The sequence below is a fragment of the Eulemur rufifrons genome, chromosome 15 (assembly GCF_041146395.1).
Source record: "Eulemur rufifrons isolate Redbay chromosome 15, OSU_ERuf_1, whole genome shotgun sequence".
In the NCBI taxonomy this organism is placed as follows: domain Eukaryota; kingdom Metazoa; phylum Chordata; class Mammalia; order Primates; family Lemuridae; genus Eulemur; species Eulemur rufifrons.
In genome coordinates, this window is record NC_090997.1 from 94,107,269 (window position 1) to 94,131,944 (window position 24,676).

At 43.1% G+C, this 24,676-nt stretch overlaps 1 protein-coding gene across 1 annotated transcript in view; it reads left to right on the top strand.

Annotated features, from left to right (window-relative positions):
* Positions 1-24,676, top strand: part of UST (uronyl 2-sulfotransferase) — a 280,136-nt gene that overhangs the window by 228,630 nt on the left and 26,830 nt on the right. The window contains exons 6-7 of the mRNA XM_069488442.1: positions 1,338-1,435; positions 3,438-3,595. Of these exons, the coding sequence (XP_069344543.1) occupies positions 1,338-1,435; positions 3,438-3,595 (256 nt within the window). The remainder of the gene's footprint in view (positions 1-1,337; positions 1,436-3,437; positions 3,596-24,676) is intronic.

The following is a 24,676-nucleotide window of genomic DNA, read 5'->3' on the forward strand; positions in this document are numbered from 1 at the left end:
AAAGGTATTTTGGGTCTAACATCATGCGTTTTTAATGGGTTTTCATCCACCACGAGACACTCTTAACCACAGGGCTGGGTGGGCTGGATCCACCACACTCTGTCTGCTTGTCACATATTCCTGTCTGGAAATACACGGTGCATCTCTGCTGCCCACTGTACACTCAGGTGATTGAGTACATTCGAGTGTATTTGTTGCCGACTCTGTTTATTTCAGTTGAATTTCTTGCTGTAATTGAATAATTTCTTTAACTAGTATATAAGCCAAAGAATATGAGCGGATTGTTGTTAAAAGAAAAGATTGTTATTTTAAAAAAGTGTAACTTATATTTTTCCTGTTCCCAACTCAAACTAAAAAATTTTTAATAGCTAACCACCTACTTCCATCATACAGTGGCTTCGACCAACACATAATCTCAGTCCATCACCATGTTTGGGAGTTACGCCCACTCTTAACCTGCCTTGCTGATGATATTGTCCCTGGAAAAATCATCCCACAGCCATTTGGTTTGTTCGTAAATTGGGTTATCTTTTCTCCTTAGAAATACCTGAGACCAGGCATGTCTTATCGAGGGTATCCAACGATAAAAGTTGGTTTTGAGACCTCTCCTCACCCCATCAAGCCATTTCCAGCTCATGCAATGCTAACAGAAACACCATGTTTTTAACCTCACATAAGGGAAATAGAAAATGTGGGAGCTGCAGCTGTTGCCTTTAAAAGTGAAAGGATGTCTGTATATAAACACCCTGTCACTTTGTAACCTCACATAACACTAGAAATGATTTTACAGCCCCTCTAAAATGTACAAACCCTTTATGAGAATATTGTAGATACTTAGTTGTTTGTTGGACACATGGATACACAGGAAAACACGTTTCTACAGGGTGGGCCATACAGGTGTCTGATTAAGTCAGAATTAGTTAAAAATGAAGGCATACTGAATTCAATCAACAAACATTTGCTGAGTGCCAACTCTATACCTACCAGTTAGCTGGCAACTGCCGGGGCCACCACAAAACACAACGGGTACAACTGCTCTAAAGAGGCTTGGGACCCAGCTAAAGTCTTCGAGCCACCAGGAAGTGCAGAGGTGCAGTTGACTCAGCAAAGCAATCACTCTCTGAAGCGGCCCGGCCAGATGTGTGCCTGGCCAGTGGGACGGGATGTTGGGGGGCAAAAGGAAAGTGTTCTCATGAAATCTATGAGTCCTCTACGTCTTCTCAAGGCTTGCCCACGTCACTTAGGCGTTAACGTTAAACTGTGTGACATACATCGTGACACTGGACAGAGCACTGGAGAGACGACGCGACATCTCACCGCTGTGCTTTCTCTTCCAGGACATCAATGAGTGTATTCTCGAAAACTATCCCGAGTGTTCCAACCCCAGGTTATTTTACATCATTCCGTATTTTTGTGGACAGCATCCCAGATGCAGGTAAAGACTACAACAGGTTCATGGCTTGTGCGCGTGCGCGAGAGCGGAAACCCACCAGACTGGCACCGTGGGAATCTTCTGTATCCCTGGTCTCTCAGCCTTCTGGAATTCAGCTTATATGTGCTATTAATCTTTAAAGATACCGTTTGAGACTCCAAATATTTTATAAATAATGAAATTTAAAAATCAGGGTCTGACAGAGCCCTCAGGGGACCACTCTATAAAGCTGTGTGACTGGAACCAAACCCTTGTTTATACCTAAAACAGCTGTCACTGCAGCGCCAAGAGATGGTGTAGACCAGGGCCACATGCCCAGCCTGCTCCTCCTTGGTGTCTGTACTTAACCAGCACCATCCCTGCCCTGGTGGCATGTCTCCTTGGGCCTGAACCACTGGAAGTTCACACCCACAATTCCATAATATCTCTCTCATGAGACATCCTTAGTCGACAAAGAGGAAGGTGCTTTCTAGCGATCACCTGTCAACCTTTCTTCCATGCATGACCTTCTTTAGCAAGTGACATACTCAGATAGTCAGGGCCCTCAGGGTGTGGTGTGCCCACGTCCTGTCCTGCACCAGCATCCCTGGGTACTTGCTAAGCAGCCCAACCTCACCCAGTCTCTGAGCCGGGGCACAGCCTATGTGGCCACCTTTCCCGGAGAGTCTGGTGTAGCTGCAGTTGAGATACTAGACAAATGACAAAGCCTCGCGAAGAACGGTAGCCACATGAAGGCTTTTCTTTGCTTGGTGGAAAATAAACCCTGTTACCAGAAGTGACTTTATGGCCCAAAGGAAACATTGATTAAAGGATCCATGTGTTTCTGAAGAGGCCAAAGGAGCCTGCTGCTTCCAAACTGCAAGGCCTTCGTTGCACTTCTGCTTACGCTGTGATTTCCACTCAGTTGTTGTTGTTGATGTTGCTGTTGTGTTCAGTTAACCATAACACAAGAGTTTGCCTATGGTCCAAGTTCTGGGACTAGGAGTGTCAGTTTTCTGCTTCATCATCAACTTCCTGAGTTTAGGTGGCCTCCGCCCCCCCTCACAACTGACCCTTGCCCTAATAATAAATACCTCCTGGTTCATATTTAATGCTTCAGACACTGGGAAGATCTGGGGCCAGATGACTCACTTTCTGATCACGATGAAGACATTTGTTCCAAGAAACATAATTTTTCTCCCTGAAATATTTTTTAAAATTGTATATTTCCTAATCTGGGAGAGATTACTCATGACGCCTTGTCTTGACACACACACAATGATCTTCAAAACTCTTTCAAAGTGTCGCTTTGTTCAACCTTCACAACAGTGCTTTGAGCTCGATAAGCGCTGTTATTACCATTTGTCAAAAGAGAATCCTGGCTTGCCCAACGTCCCCAGATGGCAATGACAGCCAGGCCCAGCCCAACCCCTGGCTTCCTCTCACTTATGTAAGTGTCGGTTCAGAGATCTGGCTCACAAATGAGATTAGGCTCTTTTCTCTCTGTGATTTAAAACAAAACAAAACAGAGATTTCTCTCTAAACTCTTTTACAACATAAGTTGATTAGCAGGTGTGACCTGACACCAATTTTGATTTCTACATAAATCTATGTCGGTAAATTCGTGCTTCAAAATGTCTGACTTGATTTAATCGGTTCAGTGTGGTCCTCCTATTAAAAAGCATTCTAATCCCCCTTGATGAGTGTGTGTTAGGGCCTCACTGCCTGTGCCTGTATCCATCTTCCCACAAACGCTTAGGCGGGGCCCCCTACGTTCCAGGCCCTGGGCTGGACTTTATGCACAGATGAAAGTGACAGAGGTGGGGACATTGAGCAGGGCAGGGCACACCAGCTGGAAAGACGGAAAGGGACCTGAATAGGGCTGCATCCAGGCTGTTCCTTGAAGGAAACAGGATTTGGACTTATGCAAATAGGGAGCAGGGTAGAAGGGATGAACTTTCAGTGTGATGTTGCTGCATTTCGAAACTGGATCTTTGATTTAAAAATAATTTTTATATCCATAAAGGGAGCCTGGTGAGTGGGCCCTTGAAAGAGCAAAGCTGAACGTGAATGAAAACTTCCTGCTCGTGGGGATTCTCGAAGAGTTGGAAGATGTGCTGCTTTTACTGGAAAGATTTTTACCTCATTACTTCAAGGGCGTGCTCAGTATCTACAAAGACCCAGGTAAGTCCACTGGTAAGCAAGCTCTTCTCCACGAGAGGCCTGCTTCAAGGGTGACTCACCTAGAAAAGGCCCCGGGAGATAAAGGAGTGAAATGATCTCTTCTGCTAATAAAGGGCAGCTCCCCTGGCTTGGAAAGAAAGGTTAGAACCACGAGTTATGGATTCCAAAACCTTGAGCTTCAGGTTCAAATGTAAAATCACTATGTTCTAAAGGCTGGATGGTTCCATTTCTTGTCCCTGTGGAAACTAGAATTGGCAACATCCTCCATCAGCCTTGTCCTGAGCATGTTACTGGGGAGAACAGACAAATCTGCAACGTGCACACCTGGAGTCCATTGATGGAAACAGGTGCAAGTACGAAAGAGCCATCCTTGTGATGAATTATCTCTGGCCCGACTTCCATTTGACAAAAGCACTCTAGCGTATAAAATCCTGGCAATAGAATAGATAGAGCAGCAAATTGAAAATACAATTATGATTTTATTCTAACAAACCCAGAGGTCTTCAAATAGAAGCAAGAAATAGGATGTGGCAAGGCAATTACGAGGGTTGCCCATAATATCATTGTAAATATGATTACTTTCCGAATCCATCATTTTTTTTCTCTCATTATTATTTTATCCGGAGAGAAAGACAAACGGCATTGTTTGTTTCTTTCCCATTCTCCTTAATCTACTGCTGCCACAACAAGCCTTGCATACTCATTCACTGATGACGGCGTTCTGCCCTGCAGAAATAAGGGGCAGATGAAAAGCTCCCCAAATTCAGTCTGCTGCTTCTCGTTCCACAGCCAAACAGGGACCATAGCCAAACTATGCCTGCATCACTGGCAAGTACCAAGAGCCAGGTGAACTGGTTTTTGCCCAGAGAGCCCAGATACTGTTACGTAGGGTTAAGGTGGCCCTGCCACCACCAGTGGTTTGCTGGAGGAAGGTGGATAGCTGGTAGATGCTGCCTTCGTCTCCCAGCTCATTCAGAGATAAAATCTGGTTTATCTACTTGCAGGAACACGACCAGAAATCTCAAGGTATGCCCTGTAGGTGTGTCTACTCAGTAAGAAATGTGGTTTGAATAGCTGGAAGCATAATATACCTTAAAATAGTTTTTGAAACTGGGACTTCTTTTGCCTTTCAATGACAAACAATTTAAAGAGTTTCCAGAATTTAAATTTAAAAAGTTTAAAGGGCTCTAATGTGTCTGATTTTTAGTTCTATAAGAAAATATAAATTCTGCGCATTGTTCAAGGAGAGGTCTTGTCCTAAATTAGACTCCTTTGAAGAAAAAAGGTTTACATTAATCATCATTATTGTCTCCTTTTGGCTTTATCTTGTTGTATGGCCTGCATGCATGTTTAAGTGTGTGTGTATGTGTGTGTGTGTGTGTGTGTGTAATATACAGTATGAGATAAAAGGCTGACTGAATCCTGGTGACACATAGTTGTTAAATAAAATGAACACTCTTATCCCAGAATTTGGGCAGAGGATCAGTGAGTCGACATTAGAGTCCTCTTCCATGTCACCCATCATCATCCTCCATCCTACGTTCTGGAACAGACAACATTCACTGGATGCAAAACACAGCACAAGGGGTGTGGACCTGATAACTCAGATGAGGATGTTTTTCTCTTTGTTCTTTTTAAATACAGATAAGCCACCCACAAACAGCTTAGCCCAAAGGGCCCACTTACCACTGACTGCTGTCGGGGTATCCCATATTGACGTCCTAGCTATTTTCTCCATGTAAATATGTGACTTCTCAGAAATTGTGGGTCTTCATCCTGTGATCTGAAAGCACATTCATTAAATGAGAAAAGATTTTTCTGAAAATTGAGTTATTATTAGCTCTTTTACCTTCAGCCATAATCTTTCCACCTATAAATTAAAGACTTTTTTCCCCTTAGAGTTTGGCATAGCAGTCTATTAAATATCTCAGAGGAATAGGGACATCTGGTATTCCTGTGTAGTGGGATGAAAGGTTTCCATAAGCCCGTCCACTTGGCCAGTCCGCACAGTCCAGCTGTACTAGCAGTTAAAATACTGAAACACTGCTACGCGGCCTCCGGGGTGCACCTGCCACCCTGGCAGCCTCCCTCCCTCCAACACTGAAGTAGCGAAAGGGGTGATTCATGGCACAGAAGGGGTCTTCAGGCCCTGGCTCAGCCCTACACTCAGCAACTGTTCTGAGTTCAGTTTCTGAGTGGGACTGGTTGTTACATATTGTGAATATCACCCCAGTATAACTCTCTCAGCTGCCGCACGGCATGTGCACAACAAAATGAACCTTTGAGTTGATGCTTCAGTAACTTCTACTGTGTTCTACTGTGTCTCTTGGGCATCTTCTTGTGATTTTTTTTCTATGGTAACATTGAAGGCCAAGCAAGTCCACAGTTCCTCTGTCCTGAAGAGTTTCTTTGCCCTCCCTGTAGGCAGAGGACGAGAGAGAAACACACACTCCTGGCCAACTTCTCTATGTATTTTAGCCTCTACGAAGACTGAGCACCCGCATTGTTTTCTCATCACCAAGTCAGTGAGTTGGTGTCAAATACGTTAAATGAAGAGTAGTTGCAAGTCACTTTAGTCATTTCACTCATTTGTGCATTTTTGTCTACATTCACATATTACAGCCACTAAAATCATTGCTCTGGCCTTTTATTGAAGAATTTTATAACTGAATAGAGAACAGGGAGAAGAAAAACTCAAATCTAGGATACTAAGGGATCCAGTGACCCTTAAATCATCATAGATTAACTGATCCTCTGAAGAGCTGAATTAAGATGCAAATTGCTACTGGCCATTTTTCTTTGGTGTTCATCCTGTTATTGAAAAAAAAAATGCAAGTGTGCTGATTTTTATTAATCCCTCTCCAGCAATACTAAAAACATGTACAGCAGTCTCATTACTGAAGAAAATGCACTAATAGCAATGACCATTTAGAAGCTAGTAAAAACAGTAATGTCTGTTAGTCAAATGGGTTGTCACTTCTTTTAGATTGGAATGATATTAATTCTTTCAAATCAATACTGGTTGTGCCAGTAACTCACCATTTAGAAAAGTTAACAACCCTTCTAAATAACAGCTTGACTATTTCCCTACTGTTCATTTCTTGTAGAAAGATATGCTGACATCAAGTAAATTTGTCTCGTACCAAAACTTTTTGAGAAACTTATTCTTTAGAAATTTTTTAAAAAGTAGTTATTTTATATTAATATTTGTATTCTGTGAAGACAGAATAGTGTATCTCAGAAGTTTAGGATAGTAAGAACTTAGGATGAACTAAAAATTAAAGTTTTAGTATGATGGATAACAAAGAGAATATGCTTAGGTGTTTCTTACCAGCCAGGGGCAGTTGCTGATATTGGGGTGAGTACCTTAGACACAGCACTCGGAAGATTCTACCCAGTTGAGGGCATGGGTTTGACCTCAGGAGAAGCAAGGCCCAAGCTGGCTTTCCTTGGGTTAGAGCACCCTCACTGGTTTAACATATACTGTCTTTTTTTTTTTTTATTCATTAATCTCTATTACATTTGCTTATTACTTATCACCTTTTAAAAATGAGAAAAATGAAGCCATCCCAGAGAAGTCAAGAGACCAAAATACGGAAGTGAGGGGCAAGATTCACATATTTCTGAGCCATGAGCACTACTGTATTTATGAATACTTTCTCTCCCCAGCTCTTAAAGCCTGACCTGCTGCTGCAAGCTATCAATATTTCTGTTAGTCATAATTTTTAGGAACTAAAATTTCAGGTAAAGGACAAAATAAATAAGCAAATTAAAGACAAGGAACCTCAATATTTGTAATAGGAACAGTCAGGTGAACATCCCTCATCTACACACTTGACTTGGCAAATAACCAAGCTGTTCTGGTACAGTAGCGCCACCTAGTGCCTAGACATAGAACTATGTAGCCTAATATTAACCCATTACCTTCCTCCGTCTTAGGGACTTGAAAACTCATGTGTCCAATCCTTTTACCTTGTATTTTAAATACTTTCTATTGCTAGCATTACATCAGGATTCATTTTCAACTTGTTTCCATTGCAAATGTAGACACTGGAGCCACAGTAAGGAATTTACTAGACTTTTGTGGGCTACCTTGAGAATCTAGTCGCCAGCTATTACAAAGAAAAAATGTGTAATGAACTACAAACAAGTGACTTAAATACTGACTTTGAGGATTTAAGTTCAATTATAAGTTTATATATAAAATATATTTTTAGAAAATATTATTTTAAAATATTTTTATAAACAATGATAGCAAATAGAGTACAAATTTGCATTGCAGTATTCAAACCTGAGATAATTTGCTAGAAAATAATAATAATTATGTCGAAGAATTTTTTATCTTTTTTTAATTTCAGAATATTGTGGGGGGTACAAATGTTCTGGTTACATGATTTGCTTTTGTACTGTTTGAGTCAAAGTTGTAAGTGTGCCCATCACCCAGACAGTGTGCATTGTACCCATTAGGCATGAATTTACCCATCCCTTCCTCCCCACTCCCATCTGCTTCATTTCCAATGAATGTTATTTCCATATGTGCACATAAATGTTGATTGATTAGTTCCAATTTAATGGTGAGTACATGTGGTGTGTTTGTTTTTCCATTCTTGTGATACTTCACTTAGAAGAATGGTCTCCAGTTCCATCTAAGTTAACACAAGAGGTATTAGTTCACCATTTTTTTTTACATTTTATTAATCCACTCATGTATCGATGGGCATTTGGGTTGTTTCCACATCTTTGCAATTGTGAATTGTGCTGTTATAAATATTTGAGTGCAGGTTTCTTTTTTATAGAATTTCTTTTTTTCTGTTGTATAAATACCTAGTAGTGGGACTGCTGGATCAAATGGTAGTTCTACTTTTAGTTCTTTGAGGTGTCGTCATACTATTTTCCATAGAGGTTGTACTTGTTTGCAGTCCCGCCAGCAGTGTATGAGTGTTCCTCTCTCTCTGCATCCACACCAACATTTGTTGTTTTGGGACTTTTTGATAAAAGCCGTTCTCACTGGAGTTAAGTGATGTCTCATTGTGGTTTTGATTTGCATTTCTCTGATGATTAGAGATATTATTTTAAATAGTATGCTACAAAAGTAATTCAAGTTTTCATCCATCTATCAATAAAAATGTCAGACTGAATTTAAAAATGTCAGACTGAATTTAAAGGCCAAATGATGAAAGATTGGCCTATTTATAATAAAGAAAAGTCATTGTTTTAAGAAAAGAGCACTGAGTTGGGACTTAGGAGGAGCATCTAGTTCTCTTTCTGTCATGGTCCTGCCCACATCACCCGGAGCAAATGCAGTTTTCAATGGATGGTCTTTAAGAGCTATATTATTATGACACTAATATATCATGTAGAAGGTTTTAAAGCTGCTTGTTCTCTCTTGTGTTAGTCAGCACATTTATGGGGTGCTTTTACTCCCTCAGATAGTCCCCATTGTCTTAGTAATTCTCAAGGTTAGTTATGGGAGCTGTCACCACCTAGTGGGCCTGACAGAATCCTGGATGAAGGATTATTCGTTTAGAATTTGTTCTTCCCTAAAGCTGTTGATGTTGAAGTGCCCAAGACAGGGATCCCAACTCAAACCCTCTGGCCATGATTTCCATCCCTTTCTCTCCATTACCACATACATTTCTATGGAGAAGACAGTATATCATAATGATTAGAGCACAGGCTCTGGAATAGACAGCCTGGGCGTTGGAGCCACTCCTCTGCTTGTTAATTGCCTAACCAGAGGCAAGGTGTAGCCCCTCTAAGCCTCATTTTCCCCCATCCATGTAAGATGTGTAAATATTATCTACTTCATAGGGTTGTGATACTTACCCGATCAAATCCATGCAGAGTCCTCAGCCCAGCCTTACCAGATGAAGAGTTTATAATTAGCTATTAGCCTGCCCACCAACCACAGCACAAGACAGAGACAGGGCTGTGTCTGAGAGCAACTAGGACTTCAAGCTCTCTTTGTAACTTCTATATGAAGGAAAGAAAGAGAAAAAGGAAGAAAGAAAGATAGAAAGGAAAGAAAGAGAGCAAAAATGAAACAAAGAAAAATAGAAAGGAAGGAAGAAGGAAACGATGAACCTTGACTCATTTCGTCAATTACAGCTGATCTATGACTATGAAATCGCAAGCCTTTAAGAAATAACACTTCTGTATTACTGACTTAGAAAGATGGGAACGGTTATATTCTGGTCAATACGCTGTTCCTGAAACAATCACAGGGGATAAATTACTGGAAATACAGGGTGTCCCAAAAGTCGCCATACATAGGGAAAATGGAAAATTGTAGCTAAATGTACCTTTATTTACAAAATATTCATTATAAAATTTTTCCTTTGTATGGAGACTTTGGGGATACCCTGTATTACCACAGCGACATGCTTCAGGGCTGAAAGACACACATAATCCAAGTTACTGAGTTTTTTTTAATCATCTGTTTCTATTCCTAAACTCTTACCAGAAATATCAGGAAGTTAAGACCTTTAACTAAATGAAACCCACCGTCGAGATGTGATTGGGGCCAATCACCCCTAACTTACGCCAAATGTTGGATTTTGCAGACTATTATATACCATGTTATTTTATAGATATAGGATGAGTGCCCAAAGATTTGATAGTTTTTATTTTAAGACCCCTAAGATTCAGTTCTTGAAAAACAATTTGTTTTCCATATGCAGAATTACATACTTCAGAACACTAAATGAATGAATTAATAATAGTCTTTGTCCAGCAGGTGGCGATGTCACTCCATTTTCTCAAGAAGTACAAGTTTGCATCTGCAGACAGGAGTTTACATAATGCTTGAACACAGATGTACAATTATGTTCAATTTGGGGCCTAAAAACGGGATTTTGAATATAAAAAGGATTCCAGGTTCAGTTGATTGCAGTAGTGCACACTGCATTTTATGAGAGTTCATGGCGAGTGAGGGGAGTGGAATTTTACAATCAAATAAGTTTATGTGAGTTAAACATATACATACCATTAACTTTGGTTTTGTGAAGAGAAAAATCCGTCACTCTACAAAGCCTGAATTAAACAGATGCTGTCTTTCATCTTTCGTTTACTTTTTTTATTTTCCACTTCCTATTGATTTTGTGGGCAACAAAACTCAAAAATACTCTGGGGACAAAGATACAATGATAAGAGAAATTCAGATTAGCTATCTGCAGAAACCAATGCAGTTTTAAAAATAATTATTTATCAAAATAGAACTCCATTTTGCTATTGATTCACTTACCATCGATATTCTCCATAAAGATTTTTTTTTCACCAGGCCTGTCCTAGGTTCAGATTCTAATAATGTTGGCACCAGATCCCATGTGTGCGTGCCTGTGTACACCCATCCATGTTTGAGCAGTGAGACTCCTTATTATACAGCGCTCATACCTGAGTGAATAGTCTTAGATCACAAAAACAGTAACAGTTTCTAAGTCATAATTATTTGCATAACAAGTTGCAGTCATAAAACACTTTTATATAGATGATCTCATTTGATTCTTAAACAAATCCTCTGAAAGTGAGAAAGACAAATTTCTTTTTCTCATTTTTTTGAACAAGAAAGCCAAGGTTCAAAGAGGCTAAACAACTTGCTCACGGTCAAGAAGTCCTAAGTGACCACATCTATATTCAGGATTCCATCTCCAGAAATACCACAAAACACCATAAACTTGTGACCCTCTAAAAGTATTCTTCATATTTAATCATTAATTCAGACATTGGTGGGCATTAAGCATTCGTAGTGTGTATTGCAGTTGAAGGTAAGAGCTTAAAAATAAAATTTCTAGATTATCTCTGTTCAACATGTGGTCTGTTCACTAAGAAACATGAGTTCAGAAATCATCATAGATCATCAGCGTATTTGTTATCTTAAGCCGGTGCTTGATAACCCACACAGAAGAAAATAATTTTGGGAATGTTTCTATTTGACAACACCTGATAGCTTTCTGGTGGGAGCTGAGGGAAGGTGGGGAAGAGCAGTTTGAGGTCTTTGAGACAGTGGCTAAAAATTTAACCTAAAGACATACAACTGTTACAACTGTAGCTATTAGGCAAATAGTTAATTAAGAATTAACATATAAACACCCCTTTAACTCCTAAAGACTTGAGGTTTTTTAGTGAACATTTTCCTGAGGGGCACTCAGTAACCATAGGCTGATAGCTTTACTCAGTACAGAAATCACCTACTCACAAGGATCCAGCCTGCACACGTGTTTAATGTATTCTATGAAAGCTTAAATTGCAGCATTACATAGATATACTTTTGACCTGTTTCAACTATTACTGTTTGTTTTACTGGAAATAATAATTACCTTAACTTATATCATTTTTAACCATATTTTTCACTTGCTTATTAGTTTGCTCTTGCCTTGGGCTCATCCCTCCTCCAGGAGAAAGCATCTCTAATTTCACTAGGTAAGATGAACAGGACAATAGGAGCTCATTTACAGACATTGATTTTTTTAGTAATAACTTCACAAAACTATTTCTCTCTGTGGAAACTAGTATTTAAGTAACAGGTATGATCTGACAATATCAGAAAAATTCAACAAACACACCCAGCAAATGAGTGTTTGAGCATCTGCCCTGTGCCGGTCCTGGGCATGGATGGTATTAAGATGAAGTGTCTAGCAGGAAAGCCATCACAGAGAGGGCTGGGGACCCACACCCTTGTGGAGGCATTTGTGCCAGGCCTTCAGGGGTGCGTAGGAGTTTGCCAGGTGGACATGGGAGGACGCATCGTAGGCAGAAGAAAATAACAGGCATGGACGCGTGGCGGTGTAAAGGCACAGAAGTGCCCGAGCCACGTGCCTCTCGGAGCTGGCTCCCCGATCCCTCCCAGGCTCGCTCACCCTGCTGTTGGGACCGTCCTGCACGAGGCAGGGGGAGGTCAGCAGCCTTGGCGTTCTCCGTGGCCCCGCCTGGGACTGAGTCACTCATACCAGTCTCAGAGCCAGCAGCCAAGCCACCACTGCCAGAGGCCACGTGTCACCCTCCCTGTTTCCCTGCCCTCATCCCAGCCCGACCACCACCCACGCTCCCTCGTTTCCTACCAGCGTGGCAGGGATACTCCCAGGCCCCCACGGCCTCCTGCTTGCATTCTTCCTCCTGGCTTTTTTCCCAGTCTCCCTGAATAAGATCCAGCCACTCTCTCTGCCCGGGCACCCATCAGCTCCTTGACCCTGTGTGCCTTGCACTGTCTGCTGGGGGGTCCCGCCCACTTCTCCAGATGCCAACCACTGCCCTGTCTGACCATCTAGATTCCCATGTGCCCACCAGCACGGACCCCGCCTTCTGTTACCAGGCACCTCCTGACCCAGGCCTGAGCTGCCTGTGTCCCCAACACTGGCCTCGCTCTCTGGGAGCCTTGGGATCATCCCTCCAGAACAGTTTCTTCCACACTGCAAAATTCATCTCTCTGGGTCCCGCCCATGACCTCTGGAGAACCCCATATGCCCCCCTCTGTGTCTACCCGAGTTACACAGTGTAGCCAGACTTAGGGGATGTACGGTTTTCTCTCTCATGATTCATTTCCCGAGATGAAATCTGGCCAATAATATCTGGGAGTGGGGTGGAGGTACCAACGTTCTGTGTTCAGAGGTGAATTTCTTCTACTTTAAAGTTTAATCACTTCTACTTTGAGCACTTTTTAGTTGAGCTGACAGCTTTGTGTTGAGTAAGTATTTCTGGGGGGTGGAATTAGTCACCATAAACTTTAAGTTTTGGACTTCCCTGCTAACTCCACTAAGCAGAACTGGTTCTAAAGCTTGGGCGAAGATTAAAGACCTGACCCCAGAAGTAGGTAGCTGATCTTCGTGAAAGACCTCGTGGTCTTCTTTCATGCTTCAACTGTCCAGGTCCCTGTCCGCCCCAGGGATTAATGTGGTGATGTGGAAAGAGCCCTCGACAGAGGATTTCAGAACATGCCCTTGGCTCCTGGCCTTAGCTCTCCGACATTCTTTCTTATAAAATGTACCCCCCACTGGGGTGAAGTGCAAGCCTTACCCATTTTGCATGACTCAACATTTTACAATGGAAGCTTCTATTCCTGTCTGACTAAATCTTTTTCAAATAAAAACGTCATTTCCTGGTCTGTAGTTTTTTAATGTCTCAGACATTTTTATCAATATACAATGTCCTAGGTTTTCACATCTTGCAAATGACACAGGATTGTGAAAGAATACAGGAAAAAAAACTAGAAATATACCTGTGCACATAGCATTGCTTTTTTCGTGTATGTGGTTTCTCGTGGGCTATATTAAGCACATTCATTTCGTTGCCCACAAACCCATAGAGAAATCAGGCATAATTTCTCACTGCCGAGAATAGGAGGGTTTTGCTTGTCAAATGAGGGTTTCAGATATTTTGACTAGAAGGTCTCACCTCCCAGTCTTCACCATGTGCTTCTAGATGCTTCTGCATTACCGTGGCCAGATTCTACAGGAACTATTTTTCAAAACATGTGTTCCTAGAATGTTACCTCCTTGGTTTTTTATATTATTCAAGTAATATATGTATATAGCTAAAAATCACTTGTACCAAAAGACATATAATGAAAAGCAGCAGTTTTGCTATTCCACCCCTCCCAAAGATGAAGTCTGATTTTGCAGAGCCAATCACTTTCAGCACAGTGAGATATTTCTTCTGATCATCACAGCACTATTTATAACCAGTATGCACAGGCTACTATTTCTTGATGTATTTGCGACATTATTTAGTTCTCTTATTCTATCACCTTTACCTCTCTTCCTCTCTCCTCCCCAATTTACATTACAGTGACTATATACGTATTGCTCACTGCTGATCCAAGTAGTACATCGTGATTTTGTTTCATTTCTTGCACAACTTATTGTTTTTCCTGGAATTAATTATTGCCTTTTGTTTGTTTGCTTAGATTTATTTGTACCTAGCAAAATCTTCACATGCGCCATTAGATCTGTTACATGAATATTGCTTTTGCTTTTATTTAAATATTAATATCAAATGAGTATATCACTTCGACCCCTCCACAGGACCCCTCCCCTGCCTCCACCCAGAGCTCTTCAAGCTCCTGCTTCTGTCTGGGCTCGTTACTCAAGACCCCCACCCCCACCCCCGCACAGTTTTACTGCAGCTTCTCTTACCGTGTGTCTATGTTGCATCCCTGGTTTCTGAATCCCATGGATCCCATTTCATGACTTCACAACTCATTTTATTAATGTAAGCAAGATGTCCCCAAGTTGCTTCCTAATGAAAGGTGCATGGGAGGTGAATTCTTATGAGTCACTGAATGTCTGAGAAGCTCAGGATTCTGCTGTCTCCCTTGATTGTTTGTTAGCCAGTGCGAATCAGTGTGGACCTCTTCAGACATGCGTTCCATTTCCCACCACGGTTTCTCACATTCTCTCTCTCCCCTCCCAGTCCCCTCGGGCTTTCCTTTTATTCCTTTTATGAGGTTTTACGACAATATGCCTCAGTGTGTGCCAAGTGTTTAGTAGATATTTTCAGGCTTCAAACTCATGTCTTTTATTTCTGGGAATTTTTAAAATTTTGTTTTATCACCACCATTCTCTGTGTTCCACTACTGGAATGCTCTTAGTGGTCAGACATGTGAATCTCTGGATTCATCCTGCTGCGTCCTTTACTATGTCCCCTCTCTCAATTTTCATCTCTTCCACTTTTTCCCTCTAGAAGAGTTCCTCAATTTGTATTCCAATCATGCTATCGAATCTTCTCTTTTTCAATTTTTTTTCTTTTTGTATAACATCTTGTTCTTGTTACTGGATGCAATATCACCTTAAATCTATGAAAATTAGGGAGATTTTTAAAAATGTTTTCATCTACTCTTGCATTATCTTTATTTGCTCCAGGTTTCTCTTTATTGCTTTGGTTGGTTTGGGCCTCTCTTGTCCAGACTGAAAGCTGAACTTTCCGTGCTGACTTTTGTCTGTCTGTAGATTTAAGCATGAGGCACTGCAGAGCTCCTTGCCAGAGCTGTGCAAGGAGGCAGGCTCATGGCTGGTGGACATCACTTTAGGATGATCGAGCAGCAGTAGCAGTTTTGTTGGAAAAACACTTGTTAATGGTTGTAGCTTTTTTCTCTAGAGTTTGTTTGGTTTTCCCATTGCAAAATTCTCCAAACATCTGCTTTGAGGATGGAAGGTGAAGTGGGGTAGGAGAGTGGAGCATGCATCTCATGCTGGTGTGGGAACAGGAGCCAAGTTTGACATTTCATGCAACCGTCACTCACGTATTGCTCTTATTTTAGCTCATACCTCTCCTCTGGGGTAGCAAAGCAGTCTGGAGCCTCTGTCCAAATTCTCTGGAGGCTAATCCTGAGAGCCCCTGCCACCCCCTGCAGCTATGGAAGGGATCGGGAGCCCAGCTCTCCCACAGGGACACCCCGTGCCGCCACGTCCCTGTCTCCAGGGATTCAGCTAGGTGAGCAGGCACTCCTGAGCCAGAAAGATGTCTCCTTCTGCCAACACTTGGAACGCTCTTCCTCTGCTCTGCTAAGCCGGATGCATGCCTCCAACTGTGTTTCATCTTCCAGAAATTGGTTGAGGTCTGCCTTCTTACTGACATCCTCTCCAGCTCTTTGTCCGTGTGATTTTGCAAACTTTAATGAAATTATCATTCCTTTACTGTCATTTTGGTGACATTTTTCAAAGGCTAGACATTGAAGGCATTTCATCAGCCCACTGCATTTAACTGAGAATGTCCTACCTACCAGAACTTTAAGATTCTGTTAAGATTCTGCCAGTTTTGTGTTTACAGCTCTTAGCTACATCCATTACACACATTTCTTTCATGTGATACCTGTATAGCCATGATGCCAATTGAGCTACCATGCAGTTGCCTTCCGCATTTGTATCTTGGGATTATAGTCCCGATGAGATTTCAAAACAAAACAAACAAAAACAAGATCTTTTAATAGCAATTGATTAATTAATCCCCTTTGGGTTTTTACTGCATGTTGTTATGATGAGGCTCCAAACTACTATGTTTTTAAAATGACCTAGAAGACAAACCAGGACCATTTTGGAGGTCTCTTGTGGGAGGAAATGTGAACTGTAAGAACTGATAAAAAGACACCTGTGGTCAGAGGTAGAGTGCACGACCATTCGAAGATACCATTCCAATATAAGTTGGCAGAGAAAGGCGACTCCGTTTCATGTGCTGTCAGGTGTCGGTTTTGGGGAAACGTCTTTTCTAAACTTACGCAAGGACAGTGGCAACGGCGTCAGAGTGGCAGAGTTAAGGCCCCCGGTTGGCGAGCACGGTCAGCTCATGTACAGAAGAAAAAGAAGCCATTGAGAAGGTTTCTCGGCAGCAGCTGCTTTAGTAGCAGTAGCAGCAGCTCATATAACAAATGTTTCATGACGAATGCAAACAAAAGCCAGCTCCAAAATTCCAGCCATGCTACGTCCAAGCCAGTTCAAAATCGTATAACCACTGCATTTGAGTTTTTCCCCTCTCTAAATACATTCCATATGAGCCGTGGTGTTGGGGCTGCTGGGATCTCCTGCGTTCACTCAGAAAGCTGTTTTTAAAGCCCAGACTGAAAGGAAAGTAAGTCAGTGGGAAAACAAACTCAAAGAAAACACTGAGGCACAGGTGTGGGGGGGAGGGTGCTCGCCCCCGCCAGGTATGTCCCCTGGAATGAGGCTGGAGGCTGGGAACCGGTTTACCCCTCCTCAGGGGCACAGAAGGAAGAGTGTTCTTGCCTGGTAGTGGGAACATGTTCCAACTGGGCCCCATGTCTGCCGTGGCCATGGCCACAGCCAAGCACCATGGACTCAAAGTGTGGTCCACGGACCCGTGCCAGCCCGTGAGCTGCTTGCTACAGCCCATGACGAGATAAGGGCAGAAACTGCGAGTAAGCATTTGGAAACTCTGATGGTAATTTGATCATTTTTCTAACGATTAATTTTTATTGTAGTTTACAAAAATATCAATCTGAAATGGATTATGGCGGGGAGAGAATTGGAGATTGTTCAAGAAGCACTGCTGTAGGTTCTGCTACTGGCACGGGCTGCCCAGGTCAGTGAGGAGGAAAGCCGCCCAACCAGCAAGATCACTCCTACGGCATTTGGGGCCTCTAAGCCCCATGACTCTTCCATATGGTTTTGTCTTCTTGGTTTCAAAACTCAAATATGTGTTGCCCCATAGCGATGGCCAAACACACAAATTTAAAGAGATATGAAACTCTACCCTCCTAAAACTGGTTCCTTTTTGACCTAAAACCTTTGTGAGTGGCAATTCTCATTAGGACAGCCTTTTACAGTTAGCAAAATTACCTTAGACTTAGGTTGGCACACATGTTCTTCACAACTCTGCTAGGTAGTATTGTGGGTCCCTCAACACTACCTAAGATTTGTGACACACTCATCCCCCACAAAATTATTTTGAAGTCCTAATCTTCTGTAACTGTGAATGTGACCCTATTTGGAAACGGGGTCTTTGCAGATGTAATCAAGTTAAGATGAGGTCATACTGGGTCGTAAATCCAATAGCTTGTGTCCTTAAACGGAGAGAGAGGTTGAGAGACACAAGGAGGAAGGCCAGGTGAAGACGAGGGAGAGATTGTAGTTGTCCTGTCACAAGCCAAGGGACACCAAGGATTGTCGGCAACCACCGGAAGCTGGAAGGGACAGGGAGGATGTTCCCTAGAGGGAGCATGGCCAAATGACACGCTGATTTTGGACTTCAAGTCTCCAGGACTGTGAGACAATGAATTTCTGTTGTTTTAAGCTACCTGTTTGTGGGAACGTGCTATGGCAGTCCTAGGAAATGGATGCAGGCAGAAATCTTGTCCGTGCCTATTTCCAGAGGAAGACCCGGAAGGTCAGTGATAATAAGATCTGCCTACGTTCAAAGCAGCCAGCAAGTATCGGAGCCTGGACTTGAACCAAGAGCCTTTGGCTTCAACAATGCACACTGTCCTCTACCCCAGATGGCTCCTTTTTGTTGAAAGCAGGAATTAGGGGGAAAAAGAGATGTCCAGCATTGGGGGAAAGCTTAATAAGAGATTTTACAGTGATACAATGAATTATTATAATGCCATTGGAGTTTTAGTTTGAGGAATGTTAATGATGTTGGAAAATACTCAGAAAAACAATTAATGGAAAATCAGACATGACATATTTATTATACAATATTTATACGTGTTTGTAATATACACACACACAGTATGCTTACGAGAACAAACTAGAAGGAAAAACACCAAAAGAATAACAGTTATTAGTTGTGGTGGATTCTGCACAGTTTTATCTCCTCCTGTAAACTTTTCTGTATTCTCTCCCTTTGCTGTATAAACACGCATCACGGATAGCCACATGCATGGGGTACCAGCCGTGTCCCAGCACTGTGCTCTGTGACATACGTGCATGCTCCCAACAGTCACGACAGCACAGCGAGGTACATGCCACCGCTGTTCTATGAAAGAGAAGACACAGCCAGAGAGTCGAAGGATAGCCAGGTCTCACAGCCGGCGAGCGGCAGAGTGTATCCGGATCCGTACCCTGTGTGCATCCTGCCATGCTTTTGTGGCTTCTTCTATTTTTGTAATCAGACGATAAAGAGAATAATGGGGAGGGTGACAACTGAACAATGAGGAAACCAGAACAAACTGCCACCATGGCCCCTTTGGGTCTCTAGTTTGCTTGTGCTCCCTGTCATTAGTCATTGACATAAAACAGAGGAGTCATTTCTGGGCGGTTAACTCCGCAGAGACTTCCGGAAGACAGGCCCGTGGCTGCTCCCTGCCGCGGAGCAGTGGCTGTCGAAAGGCGTGACTGGGCCCCTTCTCCCATCCTTCTTGCCTTTCCCAGTCCCCTGCCTGGCAGAGTTGTGAGAACGCCACACAGCTACTCACTGGCCACGTCTGCAGCACATACCTGACAATGCCTACCTGGGTGACCAGGTGTCCTGTTCTTCCAGCCCCCAAATCTGAAGGCCAGTTAGGCATGAAAAGAAAGTTGCCCCCGTTCTGTCTTTCAGACAGCCCTGCGCCCTTCCGATTCACATAACTTGAACTTCGGCTGTACCAAAGTTAAGTAGATTTTAAAACCAAGGACTGAAACTAGTTGTATTCCATTAGCACATCATAGTGTCACCACAGAATTCTAATTTTCATTTGTCTTCTTCTTTGTTTCCAGCATTTTGATCTGATTGTTACTTGTGTTATTTGTAGTCTTTCCTGCAAACATCTCCAGATACCAGCAGATAAGCATGGTAAAACTAAAATTGTGTTTTCTATGTAGTTCAGTCAGTGAGAGGCCTGCAGTTTGGTCCCCTGGCTGGTGTGCCTTGCCCTGAAGCAGGCGGGCCGTCTCTCCCAGTGCTAACAAACTGTAACCCCACGGCATGGCTTTGTAAGGGCTTTGAAACATTGTGGCAAAGACTCCCAAGGCCTCTCCTTACTGGATGCTGTTTTTATGATCTGGGTACAATTTTTTCAGCCATCTTATTAAGTTGTCTTGGTAGAGACATTCTTTGGCCCAATGAGTGGATTGTGCTAGATGTTCCTCCTTGCTCTGAGATACAGTCTTACGGGTAACAGCCTAGGTGGGTATTTGCTGTACAGAAATGCTGTCTTTTTAAATAAAACCTAAGCAAAGCCCATCCTTCCCAGGTTGGCCCTGGAAAGGAAGTATCCCGGGGGAGAGGCAGCTGGGTCATTTATTTAACAAACACTGATGTGGCACTTGCTATGGGCCGGGCAGCTTTAGGAGGGCTTTATGGATATTGACGCATTTAACAGCCGTGAGACTGATCTCTGTGGCTGACTTCCTCCCTGCCTGGGGCCTCTTGCTAAGCACTGCTGGCTCCCTGTCATCCTCTCCAGGAGGGGCTGGAACCAGCTGGTTCAGAGCTGGGCAAAGAACGCTTCCTCCTATACCTCCAGCCCAGGGAGCTACAGCTGGGGTGTCCTGCCGGGGAGCAGGGACAAAGGCACCCGGACAGGAGCACAAATCTAGGCAGTTTGTCTAACAAGCTCCAACTGGCCTCCCAAGGGTCAGAGCCAGGGAAGAGACCTGGAGCTGAGACATTCTACTTTTTGTCCCCTTGTCCATGCCCCCTGCTCTTCTGGAGGGAAACCCTCTCCTCGAGGGGAGCCCCCCTGCGCCAGGCCTTCAGTTCAGTCGTGCAGACTCTTTCCACGATGATGGAGAGTGTGGATGACGGTCTCTGGTCATGGTGGAAAGCACACGCCATTGTCGAAATGCCTCTTCAGTGCTTGTTCTCTCCACAAGTGGAGACCACAACCAGAACAGACCTTCCTCATTGTGAATAAATGAAGTTTCTCTTCTGCATCCTCCTACTCCGCCTTTCTGGACAGATTCCCTTGCTTCATGCCTGCCTCCTGCCTCCAGACCACCTTCTCTATGCTAACAGCCCTTGGCGCCAGAACCCTCCTCCCCCGAAACTTAGCTGTCCTGTGGCCCACTCCCCGAGAGCCCTAATAGCGCATTCTAGAACAACGAAGGTATTAACAGCTGACAATAACACAATTTGTCCTGCCCAGGGGAAATTCTAATAGTAATAATAATAATAGTGATAGTAGTGACATTAGGACAGTGCTTTGCACATAGTGAGTATACAATAAAAATTTGTTGAATTAATATTAAATGCATAATGCTATGAGAAACATTTTATGTGGGCTACCTAGTGTAATCTCCAGAACAATCTAATGACCCAGGCACTTTTATTATTCTCGTTTTACAGATAAGGAAACAGAAATTTGAAGAGATATATGATACATGACTGTTTTGTGAGGAGATTGCTTAGAAAGAGAACCGTTTTAGGTACTTTTTAGTATACGTGTAGTGATAATTATTTTAAAGAGCTTTTTAGGAGGAAGTGTGTTTATTTATCTAAATTTGGTGACTAGAAGTACGGAGAGTTGATGTGAACTTCTGCTGGCCGCTGAGCAGGCCCATTGTGTGACATCTCTGGCACTTCCTTCCGTTCATCTCATTAGCAGTGTGGGCAGAGGGCTCAGTCTTGGCTGCCTTGGGTTGTGGGAGAAACCCTACACCTGGCAGTGGTAGCCTGTCCTGGGCACCAGGACTCGGCCCCGGGCACAGCCGCTGAACCAACCTGCCACCCGAGGTGTGACACTGCACTTCAGGGGAAGAAATCGTTAGTGGTGGATGTCCAGGCATGGGGCTGTGCTACTAGGGGCGAGAGCTTTTTGCAGAAGAGTGGATTGACAGTAGACTTTTTCTCCTCCCAGCAAACTATGTATCATTTATACAACTATCTTCTCTGCACGTAGCTAAGTTCTGTAGCTAAGTTCTGAACCTGACGTCCACCGCATGGTTTTCACGTTATCCTTAAGCTGCCCATCCCCCTCTGATTTATAGGAAAAAATTTTACGTGCCTGCTTTTTTTCTGGGAAGCAAAGAATGTTCAGTTTGCACAGGCGTCCTCCCCCGCCGGGGCAGTAAGCGTCACAGTGCCAGTGCAAGGGCAGCTCTGCAGGCCGGCTGCACTCGCTGACTGCCCTACCTTCCCCAGGGCTGGTCTCTGGGAAAAGCCCGCTCTCTGACAACGCGCCCGTCCAGCCAGACAGCCCCAGCACAGAAGAGTGAGCTCCCTGGGTGAGAGACGTGGACAGGCGTCCTCTGACGGGGAGCGACCAGGAGGAGTCTTGAGCTGGCTCTCAGGAGAAGAACTGGCCTGATGGGCTGAGCGCCGCCATCTCCTTCAGAGCCAGAACACATGCTGACACTCCATGGGGATGAAGTCTTGTTTGTTCAGGGGGGTTTGGCTCCGCCACGCTTCTATATTTCCACATTATAACACAGGATATTGTTTGCCTAAGGATAATAGGACATGTGAGTTGGTTCCTGGCATGGGCCACGGAAGATTAGCTTACTCTCACCAACCCCGAATCAGCCCCAGTGGCTATCAGGAAAGACCACACAACTCCCAGAGTGTCTATAAGTGGATACCAAACCGCATGTGTTATTAGTCTTGATCTTAGACCGTATTATTATTAACTTTGCTTGGGTTGAAAGTGGGCCCCATCATATTGTTAAAATAGAGTTTCACAGCCTTTAAGTGACGAGGGTATGTCACTTTTAAGATGTTTTTCCAAAAGAAAATGTTAAATCCCAAATACATTTTTGGCTGAGTGGTTGGTTTTAATGGTTCAGATTCAAAAACTGTAACTTAATTCCTCATAAAATTTAAATCAATTTCATGAGGGTTCTGCTAAACAGTTCCCTCTGTCCACCCTGAGTTTTCTACTAGTTCCTTATTCTCAAGAAATATTAGCATATTCTTTTAAAATGTCAATGTTTTTCCATTTCCAAAAAAAAAAAAAAAAGCCTGCTGTCGGTATCTGACTTCTGTTGACATACAGTAGCTTATTTGTGGCCTGAACCATGGTGCTGTGGTTATAGTTTCCCATTTTCTCTCACTCTCTTTTTCCTTAGTATCATTGAGGACACACAGTGCCCAAGTGACGATTCGAACAACTTGATCTGTGCTGATGGTTTCAACATCACATGCAGTTTCCTAAATTTCTGCATTTTGCTTTCGAGGGTGAGGTGGGTTGGTGGGAGTGTTATTCAGACATCCACGTCTATAGGCCGAGCTTCACGTTAAGTATGACTGGTGCCATCCATGTCTCATTCAGCCGTGGGATTTACTGGTGAAATGGCGTCTGCCGCATGCCTGTGGCTCGAGTCTAATACCACCAGAGACAAGAATGCTGGGCCCCGCTGGAAGGCGGCAACACATCTGGAGAGTTCCTAAAAAAGACCCAAATTGTTTTCAAGTTTGCTTAATAACGTGCTCAGTAGTCTAATGTTTTAGGCACAAATAGCCAAAACCTCTTCCAATAACACGTGCTTTGGATATCAGATTAATCTGGGACAGGAAACACTTGCAAAAAGGAATCCACCCAAAAGAGAAAGGCCAATATGCCAGAATCAAAGGCTTAGTGCTGTGTTTTGTTTTGTTTTAGAAAATTGAAAAGTATCTTACCCCGTAGTGAGCACACATGGCTGAAATAATCAGTGTATCAACTGTGCGCCAAACTCTGTAAGTTGATAAGTACCGTGGTTTGTTTTGTTTTGTTTTGTTTTTCAAATTAGGGGTGCAACTAATCTAGCACTGCTTTTATAATCTAGTAGTGTTTTCAGATTCAGGGAGATTTAGGAATTCTGAAGTTGAGTCCCAGGGCAGGGTCTTTAGACAAAGTGTGGATGTGTGGACAGGTTTTCCCGGCTGTTAGGGGTATCATTAGCTCTCTGGGGCTCAGAAACCTGTGTATTTGAATTTCATTGTTTTTTATGAAACTTTTTTTTTTTTTGAGACGTGCTCCTGTGTTTCTTATTTTTCCATAAATTTTGCTTCATTGTTTAGCAAATTTCATTTTTACTACAAATACAGAGAAATAAGGGGAAGGGATTTGTTTGGTCCACAAACTCGATTTATTGTAGCAAACATTTTTGAGCACCGATGTGCCCAACCCTGCTAGGAGAGAAAGGAGACGAGTGGTGCTCACCAGGTGGTGCCTGTTGTGCCCAGAGGGTCCCTAGGGGCACTGGCGTATGTGCTGATTCTCATGTCCACTCCAAGGAGGTGACCAGGAGGTGCCAGGACTTACCAGATGAGTCTGGTGTAGTATTCCCTTCTCACACCTGGAGCAATTCTCTCCTGGGTTGAAGGGCTGAGCTGAAAGGCAGCAAAGATCTCAGAGAGAGAGTAGGTGAGTTTCAGTAGCAAGGCAGCCCGCTTCTAGTTCTCTGTTTTCTTTAATCACATATGTAGGATTTCATATTTTATTTATTTAAAGGGATACAGATTACCCCACAGTGCCACTATTTTACCAGTTACTCAAGTTTAGAAGCTTGAAGTCCTTTCATTTATACCTGAAAAGAGCCATCTCCCAGAAAATCTGCTTGGGAACATTCTGGAAATTTTTCCAGCACACCATAGAGAAACCAGATGCCAGACTGCTCGGTGCCAGACATGTGTCTGTCAACAACTGTTGTTTCCTGCAGGCCATACTCAAGGAATATTCAGTAGAGAATTGGAGATTTTCTTCTTCGATCCAGTTTTAACACACTTAGAACATAC